Source organism: Urocitellus parryii, chromosome 5 (assembly GCF_045843805.1).
Source record: "Urocitellus parryii isolate mUroPar1 chromosome 5, mUroPar1.hap1, whole genome shotgun sequence".
Classification (NCBI taxonomy): domain Eukaryota; kingdom Metazoa; phylum Chordata; class Mammalia; order Rodentia; family Sciuridae; genus Urocitellus; species Urocitellus parryii.
The window spans coordinates 199,345,164-199,360,424 of NC_135535.1; the positions used below are offsets into that span (position 1 = coordinate 199,345,164).

General features: G+C 37.6%; 1 protein-coding gene across 1 annotated transcript in view; it reads right to left on the reverse strand.

Moving 5' to 3' along the window:
- Positions 1-11,427, reverse strand: part of Rab11fip2 (RAB11 family interacting protein 2) — a 37,274-nt gene extending 25,847 nt beyond the window's left edge. The window contains exons 1-3 of the mRNA XM_026384236.2: positions 10,744-11,427; positions 5,594-6,036; positions 4,407-4,875 (exon numbers count right to left, since the gene is read on the reverse strand). Coding sequence (XP_026240021.2) covers positions 4,407-4,875; positions 5,594-6,036; positions 10,744-11,096 — 1,265 coding nt within the window. The 5' untranslated portion in view covers positions 11,097-11,427. The remainder of the gene's footprint in view (positions 1-4,406; positions 4,876-5,593; positions 6,037-10,743) is intronic.
- Between the last annotated feature and the right edge of the window lie 3,834 nt (positions 11,428-15,261).

Here is a 15,261-nt window from a genome sequence, read left to right on the forward strand (position 1 = left end):
ACCTAGGTGCTGGGGGCCTCTAAGAAAGAAAATTCAGCATGACTGGTAGGAAGTTTCCCCAGCTCAGTGGAGAAGACTTTTAAGAACTGGACACGATAAACATCACATAGCAGTTTCGATTTATGTAATAACAGAAATCGAGAAAACAAAACACCTGGTTATTATTCAGGAAAATATTAGAGTTCTTAGCATTAAGGATAGATGGACTGATGGCACTCAGAGACAGGTTGAGTGTAGCCCACAACTGAGCCCAGGAATGGAGATGGCATGACTTACCAGACCCTCAAATTAGAGAGGTATGCTAAGGAAATTAACTTACTAAGAACAGAATGAGGAATAGTAAATGTTAGATAGGTAAGAAAAGTCTGAAATACAGTAAGGCCTGAATTCAGAGAGAAGATTTTGGATTTGGGGTTGGAAACCAGTAGTTCTTAAGTATTTTTGATCTGGGTTTTCTTAAATAGAACAAAAGGTACTATAGTTTACATACCCTGCTTAGTAGGGTAAATAATGTTAATTTCTGTAACAAATATATTTAAAAAATTTCAGCAACTTAATATTCAGAGAATCTTTCTTTCAGTCAAAGTCCAACTTGTTGTTCCTGCTCCAGGGCCTTCCACACACATATGGGGATCTAGTTGCTCCTATCTCCTGGCTCTGCCCTCCTTAAAGAACCCCTGCATTCAGTTGCTGCTGGGGCAGCAGTCTATACCTGTTAAAAGCCAAATAATAAATATTTGGGCTTCTCAGGCCGTATGGTCTCTTACGCAACCATCCACTCTACCACGGTAGCACAAAAACAACCACCCAAAGATGCAGGCGGCTGTGTACCAGCACAACTTTATTTACAAAAACAGGCAGCAAGCCAGACTTGGCCCACAAGCCTCAGCTGCCAGCCCTGGTCTGGACCTGTGGAGGACTGTGTAAGAGGCTTAGAAGTGATATTTATCTTTCCATTAGCTCTTTAATAAGGTAGAACTTAGCCACTCATCCCTACCTAAGAAAAGGGTCTAAGCTATGTCCCAGCTTAAAGAAAAAAAAAATTTGAAAACACCCAACCATTTCCACTTTTCAAATTATTTTTGATCATTTCTCAAAATCAGTGGTTACAAACAAATTATTTAAAGGGTATAAGAATCATACAAGCATATTTGTTTTTAGAAAATGATATTCTGCAGATGCAAAGAAGAGCTGCTTTACAAATTGTGGGACAACTATAACAAATTAGTTGATGAGTCAGTTGATAAATGGTAAAGGTAAAACTCGCTGATAAGTATGTCGTCAATCTACTTTTGTATCAATAAATAGAGTAGCAGCATTTTTGATACACAAACAACTCAATGCCAAATATAAGCTGATAAAACATTTTCCTGAAATTTATAAAAATTCCAACTATTCTCTCAATTACACTGCTGTAGTTCTGCAGATGCCCAGTGTTCCAGCCTCCAAACTTCTCAGTAGAAAGCTGACCTTGTGTCAACCCAGTTCCATTTTCTTCTGGGTACACAACTAAACTATTTCTTAACTGATTGCAGTGGCACTGGGACATGACTGAGCCCTGGCCAAGGGGATGTATGGGGTAGCAATGCAAACCACTACTAGGCCTGAAACACAAAAATGATCCACCTGTGATCCTCCCCTCCCTTTCCCTGCTGCAATGATCTTGGAGGGCTTGTGATAAATGGTAACACTACAAGAAGGAAGAAGCCTGAGAGACTATGTGGTGCTGAATGACTGCATTAAGAGAGCAGCCATGTTTTCCATCCCCACCTCCATGTACTGTTTTGTGACAGAACTGAGCAACTTTTACTGTGGTGAGCCAGTGATATCTGGAGTTGTTTATTATAGCTAGGGGAACTATTCCAAACACAGAAGCAAAAAAGTATGTTTTGTGATTTCCAATGTGATTCCTTCAGGCAGACTTCATTTGCATGAAAAAATAAAAACTCTAACTTCTTAAAAAAAAGTTCCTTAGAAATTTTAAATTGTTTGCATAAAGAAAATTCTCTAGTTTTAATCATAAGTATTATTCACTTAGACAGCTATTGCAGAGTTTCTCTGTTCCTGCAATCTCAGATGGACCAATCCCCTCAACAAAAACCAAGTGCAGCTTCACAGCTATATATTCCCCTTCAGCTTTGTTCAGTGTTCTCACAAAGACTAGTCAGAAGGGTCCAGGAGACTGTAAACTGATCTATAGTACTATCGGAAAAATAATGCACAACACGTGTCCTTGTGACTTGAGCCTATAGCCTCAAAAGTGACTTGGATATTAACTTGAGAAATTCAAACAGTCCCAAGTAACTGGGGGATGATACTGGGAGGATAAACAAGAATGCTGATGCTGTTATGTAAAGAACACACTATCTTAACAGTATCTGCCCAAATTCAACCCAAAACAAAGCTGCTTCCTAAAAACATGAACTGTAATCCTTCTCTGGGTCAACTTACATTCAACTCTTCTTTTTTACACTATTAACTAGAGCTACCCCTTTATTTAAATGTTTCACATTTACCACAAAGATGGATTATGACAGAAAATGAGAATCTGCCAGGAATTTATACACTCTGTCCTTTCTGTCCTTATATCTGCCACCTCCTAAATATGAAGAAAAAGGCCTTAAAATTTAAAAAACCTATTTTTATATACATGCAATCATTTTCTCCATACATCATGAAACAGCTCTAGTTTTAACAGGAATAGTAATAGTGAAGTAACCCAACCAAAGTCTTCATCTACCAATAGGCCACACGTACTTTTAAAGCTTGTGGCAATCCATGAGTGCAGCCCAAGTCCAGGGCAATTAAATATATATTTACTTTTATAATTATTTTTCAAATGCTAACATAAAATATTATTTTTCTATCATGTCCCATCTTCTTGCTTTTCATTAACTCTAAAATTACTGAAATTACTCCATCTCTAAGTTATCTCTTATCTTGCACAGTTGTTTTCAACAACATTCTGCAAAAGAAAGGTCAGTAAAAGTGGAGAAAAGCTAATATATGTTTATTTACCCCTGTAATGTAGGACTTAGTGAAAGACGTGAAGGATACTACATGAAATACCAATACAAAACGTTTTAGAATAGCACTTCAAAACTTTTCAAGAACACATTGACACCAATGATAAAAATTTATTTCTCTGAGGTATAGTCTATAAACAAAACTGAATGATGCTTCTAAAACCACAGCAAATACCCATTTATTGATAAAAGAGAATGAAAGAAATACGCATTTCCCTTCCAAAATTTAAATACATGGCTTTTGATGTGATGGAAGATGCACAAGGGAGGGGGAGAGCAGGGCCTCCAAGGGAGACTGTCACACTACCCTTGCTGCTTACAGTGGGACAAAGCAAAGAGCTGCGCATGAATAAAACGACTGACAACACAAAAACACAATACAGGTGGGGTATCCCTTACCCAAGATGCCTTTAAGCTTTTTGGATTTGGGAATATTTGCAGACTTTACAGGTTGAATATTCCCAATCGAAAAATCCAAACTCTTAATAAACTGTTCCAAAATCCAAAATTCCAAGAGTTCCATCTACTATAAAACCATTAATGCTGAAGTCCACATTTCTTAAGGAAGAGCATTTTAGATTTTAGATTTTCTGACTGGGATGCTCAACCTATATTACTCACCATTTAAGGGTTCCCTATTTGGGCTAGCTTTGTACTATGTACTTCAAGAGCTATTTATCCTCACTGAATCATTCACACCTACAAAATTCATTAATTGCATTTAAATATATACAGTTCTAAATTCTAAGGAACAAGAAAAAGTAGCAGTATATATAAAACTGAAAACTCATGAGTTTGAAATTCTAATCTTTATCATAATGATTATTCCTATGATTATAAATTTTCATAAAGATCTCTTACGTATTTACAGTATACATGCGGGTCACTGAATTCCAATGAACATTCACAAAACTATTCCTAAACAATCATTTAGTAAGGATATTTATTAAATCTATCCTGAAATCATCAGAATAGAAACATTAATATTTCAGTACTAATTCTTAAACAACAGACTATGTGCCGCTACTGGTTTACTAAACCTCTCTAGACAGCCCAGGACTTAATCCCTGGAAAATACCTAGGAATACATCTCTGGCTTGCACTCACACCCCTGGATTATTCACTGTCACCATGTCTCATCAAAAGGCATGCTGTTTCTCCAAAGTTTTGGTGAGTTTTGGCTTACATAAGTGAGAGCAGACTAGGGTAGGGAATAAAAATCTTTTATCCTTTCAATCCTTCCAAGATAAAAAGTTCAATTCCAAAGATGTATGCAAAATTACTTGGCTCTATAAGCAATTATAAAAAAGAAAAAATTTCCAAGCAAAATAAAAAGAATTTATTTTATAAATAGCACAACCTTCCCCATTCAAAACTTACCTTGAAGATGGCATTATATTTGAAGCCCTGAATTTTGTTGTAAACGGATTAGTTGAGTCATAATCAAAATAGTCCTGACGATTTTCATTACATGCATTAGGTGACTTCAAGTCACAAGGGCTATCAGATCCCCCATTGTTAAGTTTATCAGATCTTCTGCCATCTTTTTTCCCAGTCACTCTCTCAAATAGGCTAACTTTCTCCCTTTTCTCTCTTTTATTTTCTTTTCTTACTTCAATTGGTTTTGAAAATAAATTCATGCTGCTGTCCCATGATTCACTGCTTTCTTCAAATGGATTTTTCTTCCTTGGCAGTGTTGCGAATTTTTGGGGTAATGAAGCAGTCACATTTGTAAATGGGTCATTTTGTCTTCCAAAAGACGATTCACCTTCACCCACAATGCTGTCAGGTTGGTTCATTTTAGAAGTATCAAAGCTTAATGCTCTTCTGTGTGGAGACTTAAGACTTCCTACAAACAATTTTGTAGTTAGTACATAATCAGTGACACATTACATCATACTATTTGACACATTCTGCTGCTTTTAGAATGAGTGCAATTAGCTATTTAAAGGTATTAACCTTAAAAATAATCAAGGAAAACAATCTTAAAATGGAAAGGTATAACGTTCTGAAGTTAGGCTACTAACAATTAGTGTCTTATTAGACAATTAGTAATTTACTTAGCTCAGAAACCATCACACAAACAAACAATAATGTCAAAACTAGAGGACCCACTGGCATGATAATGCTAGAAATTCTCAAAGTTTGTTTTTGTTTTTTGGCTTTTTTTCATCATTAGCATTAAATTGACTTTCTTATTTCTGAACATTAAAGTTTTTTTCCCAAGAACCTTATGATGAAATTGAATGTTCATTTATGCTTCAGGCTTTCAAAGCAGGAGAAACAACAGTAAAAAAAAAAAAAAAAAAAAGGAGCCAGGGCATGAAGAGAGACTGAAACTCATTTTATTATCACCTAATAAAATATATAAAAATGCAAACAAACTTTGCTTTCAATGAACTTATCAAGGGTACAGTAGACACTCAATAATTGATAGACGACTAAATCTATAAAATACCACCATGAAACGGCAATTTTAGTTTTTCAACTTTAGAAGTTACACTTAAAAACTACAAGAGTAATTAACTACTGAGGAAAGACTACACTGGAAAGAAGGTACCACTTACCATTTTCTGGAACGGCTCCAAAGGACTCTATGTGGCGTCCAAGAAGATGTGTGTGACCTACAGCACCAGACTTCAGTTTCTCAGAAGACATGTGGGACCCCGTTAAATCAGACATTGAATGTGCAGAAGAGAGACGCTGAGGACCCAAAAGAAAAGGCTTTTTTGGTTTGGATTTCATCTGTATTTCACCACTTGAAAATTCAGTACTGGCATCAGGCATGGGAGTACTTGGAATGATTGCAGAAGACGTATCAGAAAATGTCCCATCATTTTTTCTACCTTTCATCTTATCTTTCAATTTTGCAAAAGGAGATCTTGTTTTGTCCTTCATTGATAAGTCAAACATACTTGCTGTCATATTGTTCCTCATAAATTGAATATTGACCTTTATCTCACCCCTGTTTTTGACTCTTTTTCCTTGTTTGGATTCTAACCTAAACCACCTTAAAAAGAAGAAAAAAAAATGTGTTGTAACATGTAATGAAGAAAGGCTATCAGACCTTGGCATATACACACAGTTCTTTAGGTAAAGCTACTGCACACATCAGGGCAATTGAGCACTAGATGAGAACCTGTTAGCCAGAGTGTTTATGGTTTTACTCATTGTTTCACTTTAAAAAACAGATCATTATTTCTGTAATGTGACATGTACTGAAGGAACAGGTCTTTGTCAAGTGTAAGGATTTTGGATAAGTCTTCTTTCACAATTTGAAAATTACTCATCATCAAAAATTCTTATCAATAATAGTTAATATATTTCCATATGAGATAAGTGTTACCAATGGACAGAGAACATTTTTTAATATTAAAATACACTGAGGCAGAGACTTTGAAAGAATTCACTAATTCAAATTATTTTTGAGTATCATAAAAATAATAAATACACTTTAATAACATTAATATTTTGCTCACCCCAAAATATTACTCATGTCAAAATATTATAAGAATTTTCTTAACACTTAAAACCACTACATACAGTTTGCTAATCATTAAACTGTGAATGATGTAATTTAGATTCATATAAAATGGATCAAAGTCTTTTCTTAAAGAAAATATACAAAAATGAGTGAAACACAGAAAGAGACAAATAACAAATCCTATAAATTTTTTTGAAAAGTTGAAATATTTCCTATTAGAATCTATTTGCCTCACTTACTACTGCTACTGTATAGCATATTAGAGTATCGTGCTGCCCATTTTTAAATTATGTGTAAGAAGCAAAGTTTATTTTGGTGTTGTCTACAATATTTTTATCCATGAGAAATTCTCCAGTTGTGGTGTCACAACTGGTCATTTTACAGGGCAAACAGCCAGAAAACTGCAGAATCAAGTCTAGAAAAGAGCTCCTATGATGTTTTCACATTACTTAGCAATGAAGCATGATATCCATTCCTGCAGACAAGTTATTTAAATATAGCTTTAATCAAGTGTAACAAATTTTCTTAGCTACAAAAGAACTCTGATCTAATTTTACATTAGTTCTTTCTCTCATTGTTAGCAACAGGATGTACCAAGAGAAGGCTGAATCAAATGGGAGACTGGTTCACAGTCCTTTCCAGGAAAGACAGAAATGACACATGACATCTACACCAGCTACAAGCATGTGGGATTTCCATGTGTATAATGAGTCAAAGTAAATCTGAGGAGAAAATACACCAAAACCCAAAAAATGGAAAGTGGGGAAAACAGTCAAAATTCATAGAATTTTAGAAAGAAAATCAAATAAAATCATCTGTTTTAACATCCTTATTTTATAGGTGAGGGAATTGAGGCACAGAGAATGATACACAATTTCCCAACGTCAGAGCAAAGTCAAAAGAAAAAAAAATAAAGTTGATGAATAACATCTGGAGGAGAATAGAAGTTCTTCCTTATTTGATGGACCACATGTGTTAATAAGGTTAACCACATGGTGCCACATACTACAGGATGCTGCATTTACCAGGAGATGTGACAGCCCAAAAGGAGGCAATGCAGTTCTTTATTGCTAGAGTATAAGCTCTTTGAAGGCAGTTTGCCTTGCACTACATAAATATTCAATTTTTCATTTCTAGAATCACATTCTTAAAACCATCAATCCACCATTTTGGACCTAGATAACTTTAAAGAATAAAGCAATCAGTGTCTGAATACAACTATAAATACAGTACATTTTCTATCCCCCCACAAAGAAGAAAAATAATCTGCAAAGAACTTCGACAAATATACTAGTTTAAAAAGTGGCAATGACAAGAAGCTTTAGTGGCTTTGTTTTGAAACTGACCTAAAGGGAAAGGCTTCAAGACTCACTCCTGAGACGTTTGTTTCCCCATCAGATAAAAAGATAAAATGAAGACACAGCATTTGAGGTTCACTGAATTAATGCTGTTTTTTTTCGTTTTTTTTTTTTTTTTAACCTCTAGAGTACTGGGTTTAAACTGTATATGGGCTCTGTTCAATTTTTTAGTGGGCACAGGTCCATGTTCAAAAACTACCACACATGTGGGAACTATTCCCAAGCAATTGGTGCTGTGTGGTCAGAAATGGGACAAGATTGGCAATAAGAGTGCCAGAGGCCAGGACGCAGGTGCACTGCAGAGACCCATGCTAAAGTCCTAAAATCTATGTATGCTAGAATCATACCTAACTCTAGGGACTCAAATTGTTATTACTTTTTACCAGCATTTTTTTAAAAAATCAACATCACCTTCTATTGTAAAAAATCAATGGATATTACATAATAGCTTCAACGATTTTACCATTCTATTATTAAACATTGTATTATATCTTAAATCTCATGCCAGAACCAACCCAGACATCCATTAAAGGTGGAAATACACAAGTACTCTTTACACTGTTAGGATTTGGGCTTGGGCCCTTTTCCCTTCTCCTTAAAAAAAATATATATATATATTTTCAAGACATGAAAAAAATACATAAAATAATAGTCTTAACCATCATGTTTCAACACAACTAGAAGACATGATGTAAATACTTGTCTTCAGTGTCAAAAAGTAAAAAGCGTCACACCCATCAGTTTCATGGGACTTCTAAATCAGCTGGTAGTCTTCATCACTCATACCAGTTTTCCAAAAAGCATTTGGGAATATGCTGACAAGGTTTAGCAATGTGCAGAATATTAAATATCTTTCTTGCAATACACCGGTGGCTGAAATCTGTCTCTTACTTTGCCACATGTACAGCTGTGCTGGAAAAGGAAGCTATTAAATATATTAAAAATCTAGAATTATTACCAATAAACATACCTCATCAAATACGTGGTCCCCATTTAGCCACAAAGAAAATGTTAAGGGTTTCATAACATATGAAAATTGCTTTGAATGCAATAACATCACAAGCTCTGTTGATAATATTTCAAAGCATTTTCCCCAAAAAAGTTCTAATCAATTTTATATAGACACTACATTATTAGGGCATTGCTCATAGCCAAATTTATTGTAAATGTGACACTGCCAAAGAAAGAAATAAAAGAAGAAGAAACTTTAAAAGGCTATTTCATCCTTAGAACTTTGGGTTCACACTTGGGCCTACTTTAACTTGAAAAATTTATGTTCCAGAGGCCTACAGTACATTATTCCTCAATAAAAGTACTACTTAAGTACAGTAAGAAATCTGAAGTTACAATATACTTAAAAGTTTACATTCAAAACATTTTACACAGTTCATACAGAGTCACCCCAAATTGGCAATTTGAAACAAATTCTTTGGTAATTACTCACTTCTTACTTTAAATTTGATGAGGAACCCTTTGGAGGAAACTGAATACAACTTTTTAATAAAAAAGTATCAAATAGTTTTCTTTTAAAAATCACTGATAAATACTTAACTTTACACTTTGTAAAAACTTTTTCTCCCTTTTAAAATATTCTCATCTCTTCAATTAGATTAAATATTTACCATTTTTCTTCTTGCATTCCTAGTATTTTTTAACTCTACTTTTTTACTCAAAGTGTATTAAATCTTAGAAAAAGAACAGATTCAAAATAAAACACTCTGATCTAGAGAAGTGCAAGACAGATATGTTCAGAAAAAATAAGGAGTAGTTGTTTTAAAATATAGTTTCAAACATAAAAAATTTAACATGAACTTAATATCATTATGAAAAAAAGTTTCCTCAAAGGGTAAATAAATTAGTTACAACTGAAAGAAACACAAGGGCTGTTTTGGAAGTCGTCTTACAAATTCCACCCAATTTTCTCCCATTAATTCCACTGGTTTTAATTTTCTCTCAGACTAGAAATATTTTAAGAATGGGGTATATATATTTATTTGTTTAAAAAGCATACTATTTTTTCAATTTTAGATATAATTGCTTGTCCTAATTTGTATTGTAATTTTTAAATTGAAATATATCTAAGTCAAGCATGAAAGTCACACTAAAAAGGCCATGTTTTATTGAAGAAGTCATTAAATCACTAAATCACAAGAATTTAATCACTGTCTGTAATCTTATAGCTGTTAATATGATCTAAACACACTAGTTTTGCAGAACTAATTCTGAAGTAATATAATAACAACTCTACTATAATGCAAATTCAGAGGAAAACATTAGTGGGTGCAGGATTGAGGTTTGTGTGCACTTTTAAAACTGTGTTTTATCTTTTAACAGCTTCATACCCTATCAAGATGTAATGACCCTAAAAAGCGGCTGGGCTACAATAATAGACAACTGTGTTTATAATGCTCAAATTAAATACTGAGTTTTAAATTTGATAATTCATCTTTCCACAGCCACAGAGTTCAACATACATACAAACATTACATTGGCAGATTTAATTTTCTGATTTTCCATTTCATGAAAAGTTGTAATGTTTTTTAAAAATCATAAATTACACCTATATCAGTTTTAGTTGGTCAACAATGAGATCCAAGCTTCTTATAAAAAGTAAAATAATGTTAATTTTCTCAAGTCATATTAACATTCTTAAAATCCAATCAAAATATTCAATAATAGATATTTACCTCTAACAGAGAGAATGGGTCATTAATCACTCCATTAAGGACTATTTTTACTTCACAGTCATGCAAATAGCGTGCTTAAAACTGGCCATATTTCAATCCAAAGTTAATCCCCCCCCATTCAAGTAATTTTCAGGATCAGAAAATTCATAAATAAGTGCCCCCAAATTCAAATAAATTACAAAACTTACTCTGTTTTCCTTCTTTGTTTGTCCTCAAAGATGTCATTGAGATTGATTGCCACCTGCCCTAAAAATTTATCCAGACCCACCAGGGACCTGTGCATAACTATGAGGAAAAGAATGTATTTCTCTGGATTCCCCTGCATTAGCAACCCAGGCAGCTCAAAGGAGGCCTCTTCCTTCCACACTGGCTCAAGGGTTTTTTCAGCTACAGAGGTGGAGTACTTTTCCTTGCCCAGCTGAATTATAGTGTATGTGTCATTGGTGCCACTTTTGCCTTTTGGCTTCAGATCTTTGGCTTGGAGCACTGTGACCTGCACGTGGGTTGGAAACCACTTTTGGGCTTGCTCGGACAGCATCATTCTGCCCTTTTTCTCTGCACCGGGTTCTGGAGCGCAGGGAGTGCCCCTCCTGTAGGGAGAGCCTAATTCCGTAATCACTGCATCCTAAGGACACTCGACCCGGCCGGGCCGGCTCGGGCTGCCCAGCTACCCTAGGGCAGATGTCAGAGCGCCTCGCGGGGGAAGCCCGGGGGCACGGCTTCTCTGAGGGTCCCTTTCCTCTGGAGAAGCACAGGGGCCCACATCACCTGGCCGCGCCGTCCAGGCCTCCGCGCGGACCCGCGCGACTCGCGTAGCCACCGTCCCCCGGTGCCCGCCCGGGGACGGCCCTGGGCGGCGGCGGCTCCGGGGCCTGCGGGCAGGTGAGGCCTGGCCGCTCGGGGGCTGCGGAGGTGGGAGGCGCGCCCGGCCTCCCGCCTGCCTCCTGCGGCCAGGCCGCCTCCGCCTCCCCACGCCTCCCGCCCGCCCCGCTCGCCCCGCTCGCCCGCCGGCCGGCCCGGCTCCTCCTCCCAACCCCGGTAATACGAACCGCCGGCGGCTCGCGCGGCCTCGCTCCCTCTCGCAAACCTCTCCCTCCTCCTCCCCCTCGCCTGGGCTCCTCCTCCCGGACGGGGGCGGGTCGCCCGAGGGCGGAGTGGGACGGGGCGGGGGATGCGGACGCCCCGGCGCCGGCGGGGCGCGGGGCGGGCCGCGAGCTGCAGGGCTGCGGGCGCGGGGCTCGGTCTGGCCGGGCCAGCGGCTCCTAGCACCGGGCGGGCGGCGGCGGCGGCACTTCCGGGTTCGCCTTCTCCATGTTGATCCTGGGAACGCGAGGGGCGGGGCCGGGCGGGGCCGCGGGGTCAGGGGTCGGCGCCTCCCTGGTTGCCGTGGAGACGGGGGCGCGCGGCACGGGATGCGGTGCCTGAGCGCTCCCGCTGGGTTCTCGGTGCTGCTGGGGCCTGGCCAGTGCTGGTGTTTGCATGGTATGGACCACAAAGGCCGACAGAAGGGTCCTGGAGAGAGCTCCAGGATAGGAACCACTCCTGAGAGGAAATCACCAGGCCCTGGGGACCGCCCGAGCTGGGGAGAGACCTAGTTTCAGTCTTTGAGGGCGGGGAAATCTGCCCTCGCTGACACAGCTGGAGTTCCCTAGTAGATGGAATAGGTCCTCTAAATGTCGGAAACAGAATTTCTCCAACCCCTTATCCATCCTTTTTGAAAAGAGGAGATCCCATCAATTTAATAAAATGGACATACTCCACCCAGTCTTTGGGGGAAAGGAAGCAAACAGAAGATGTCAAAATTAACACAGACATTAATTAAGACCTTAGGAGGCACTGAACTGGCATCAGAAGACCTGATAGTGTTCTGACCTTTACCACGATCAATCTATGTGACTTTGGCTGAGTCACTTCCCCTCCCTGAACCTAGGTTTTCACTTAAGTAGAACAGGTCTCCATAGTGTCTCAAACCCCATCATGACTGTTGGGACCAGCCTAGAAAGCACCTACCCCTGTACGCTAACCATCAACTGCACTACCTGGATTATGTGGAGGCCACGACCCAATTTGGGAAGAAGAGGCTGGAAGAAGTATACTGGAAAAAGTATAGGTGAACTTTTCCTAATACAATGGCACATAGTTTCAAGGCTCATTTGCTCTTCTGGTTCTCAATTAAAAAAAAAAAAAAAAAACTCTTATGTCCTGCCTTTATTTCTATTCATGTCTTTCCAAGGAATTCTTGGAAGTTTTTTAGACTACATTGTATATCATGGAAGCCTTCATAAAGCTTAGCATGCAGTGTGTGTGCCAATTTATTGTATAACTTAGTGCCTTTTCTCCCATTATAGGACTAATTTTGAGAGTAAAATAATATGATAGATGTAAATGCACTTTTTTCAACTTAAAATGGCCCCCAAATGGGCAAGGTATCGTGTTTATTGTTTTCAGGCTAAATTTTAAACTTCTCCAATCGAGGCAGAATTTTCCATCCCTGGGAGAAATCGAATGAAAAGGCCATGTGTGGAAAGCAGAACAGAATTATCGCACTGCGCATAGCATCTGGATCCCAGAGTGGGCAGTTGTCAACTTTAAAGAAAAATATTCTTAGGGATTTTTAAAGAGTACATTGGAACCATCAGTGGTGGAATTTCACCAGGATCTCTAGGGAGAACTAATTTGACACCTGAAACTTACAAAAGCAAAATAAGCATCATGAAATCCAATTTAATTAAGTTTAGAAGTTTTATAAATTGCATTTTTAAAGGCTTCAAGTCTCTATTAAATGTTGTAATTAAATAAACAATAGATGATTAATTATAATAGTGAATGTGTGTTTCTAAAGAGCTTAAATTGTTTGGTAAGCTTTATTAATGATTATAAACTTGTTTACAAGTATCATTTCACTCATCTCTGAAATATGGCCATCTCTGGGGTAGAAGCTGGCAGCTGTAGTTCGCAGCAACGCAATAACAGACTCCAACACAATTCAGAGAATACTCTAAAGGCAAGAGCTAACCAAATGGAATTGCTAACCTTTCTTTCTGTAGCACCTAAATTTCTTTTTGAGTTTCCTAAAAGTTGAATAGAGCCAAGATCATTCAGTTTCACTGCTGGCAAGATTAGACATTATGACTTAATATTTCTAAGGCAGAACAAGAGAATAGCATATTTTTGCCCATGGGGAAAGCAAATAAACAAATGAGTTAAGTAGAATCTTGAATTATGTTATAAAAGGGAAGAAATTTCCTAGTGTTTCTCTCATTTTATTATATTAAGAAAATAAAAACTTGTCAGTTGGGTCAAGTATATGGTTGACTCATAATGAAAAATAATGTCAATTACATAAGATCTGGAATCAAAGTGGTTCTGCCAAAATATTTTACTAAGATAGACATGGACAGTAACTTCAAAATGATACAAAGGATTGCGTGCATAAGGACAACATATCAGATTTGAAAAGAGCCACATTTTTTTTTTGTTATCCTATCACTAATGATATGTCCGGAAATGTTTGGTACAATTCCAAAATCAAGGGCTTGGGAAAATAACATTTTATGGGAGGAAAATGCTGAAAATTCTAATTTTAAACTGTTACAATTCTTGCTGCAATGAATAAGAATGATTTTACCAGAAAGTTAAAATAGTCAACATTATTCCCTAGGAGTGGAGGATTTTACAGATGAAAACATTTATTAAGTGCTGCACCTTTCAGTGACGTCCCGGAAGGGAACTTACTCCAAGCATTGCAGAAGATATTCCCTTTGGACATTAGCATCTCTAAAATCAGGTCTTGCAAATCTATTGTAGGACAATTATGATGCTCTCAACATTTAAATAGCCCACTGAGTCAAGAGTGCTAATGCTTTTATACACATTATGTAATGGGTATTAATTCTTTTCCAGATGGAGATGTAAAAACATCAGCAAGAAGCTTTCCCAAGGTATCATTAAAGCCTTCAGCCTTCAGGTACATACTCACGCTTCAAATACATGTACAACTGAGAAGTATATAAAATTCATAGGGGCTGGAGATGTGGCTCAAGCGGTAGCCAGCTCGCCTGGCATGCGCGGGGCGCTGGGTTCGATCCTCAATACCACATAAAAATAAAATAAAGATGTTGTGTCCACCGAAAACTAAAATAAATAAATATTTTAAAAAATTCTCTCTCTCAAAAAAAAAAATTCATATATGTATACACCGCAGAGTTACACTGGAGGCAGATCAACATCCATGGAACTAGTCACAAACTAAAAAAGTATTGGACAAAATGATCTGAAGTTACAATGGCAATGAACTAGAGTTGGGAAATTTTGGTAATTGTTTTGCTTTGTTTTCATCACTGGGCTGATGAATGTGTCTTCGGGGATTGGGCAGTGTATGCATGCAGTCTGTGATGCATGAGAAGCAACATGGTATGCGGTGTACAGAGCTCGAGTCAGCAGCCTGGATCTTAATCCCAGGTCTGCCTATTACTAGCTACATCGTATCTTTGGGGAAGTAATTTTTCTTCTCTGGGCCATCTGTAAAACAAGTCTGTAATAGCAGCTATCAAAGCATCCTCTAACATTTAATAATCCTATGTAGTACATCCACAGCACAAAGAAGCAAATTGCCTTATAATTACCTAATTGAATTTGGAAAATAAACTAAAGTAGATTTCCTTTTTATGTAACTTATTAATGAAGGATCCTCTAATTCAGGAAGA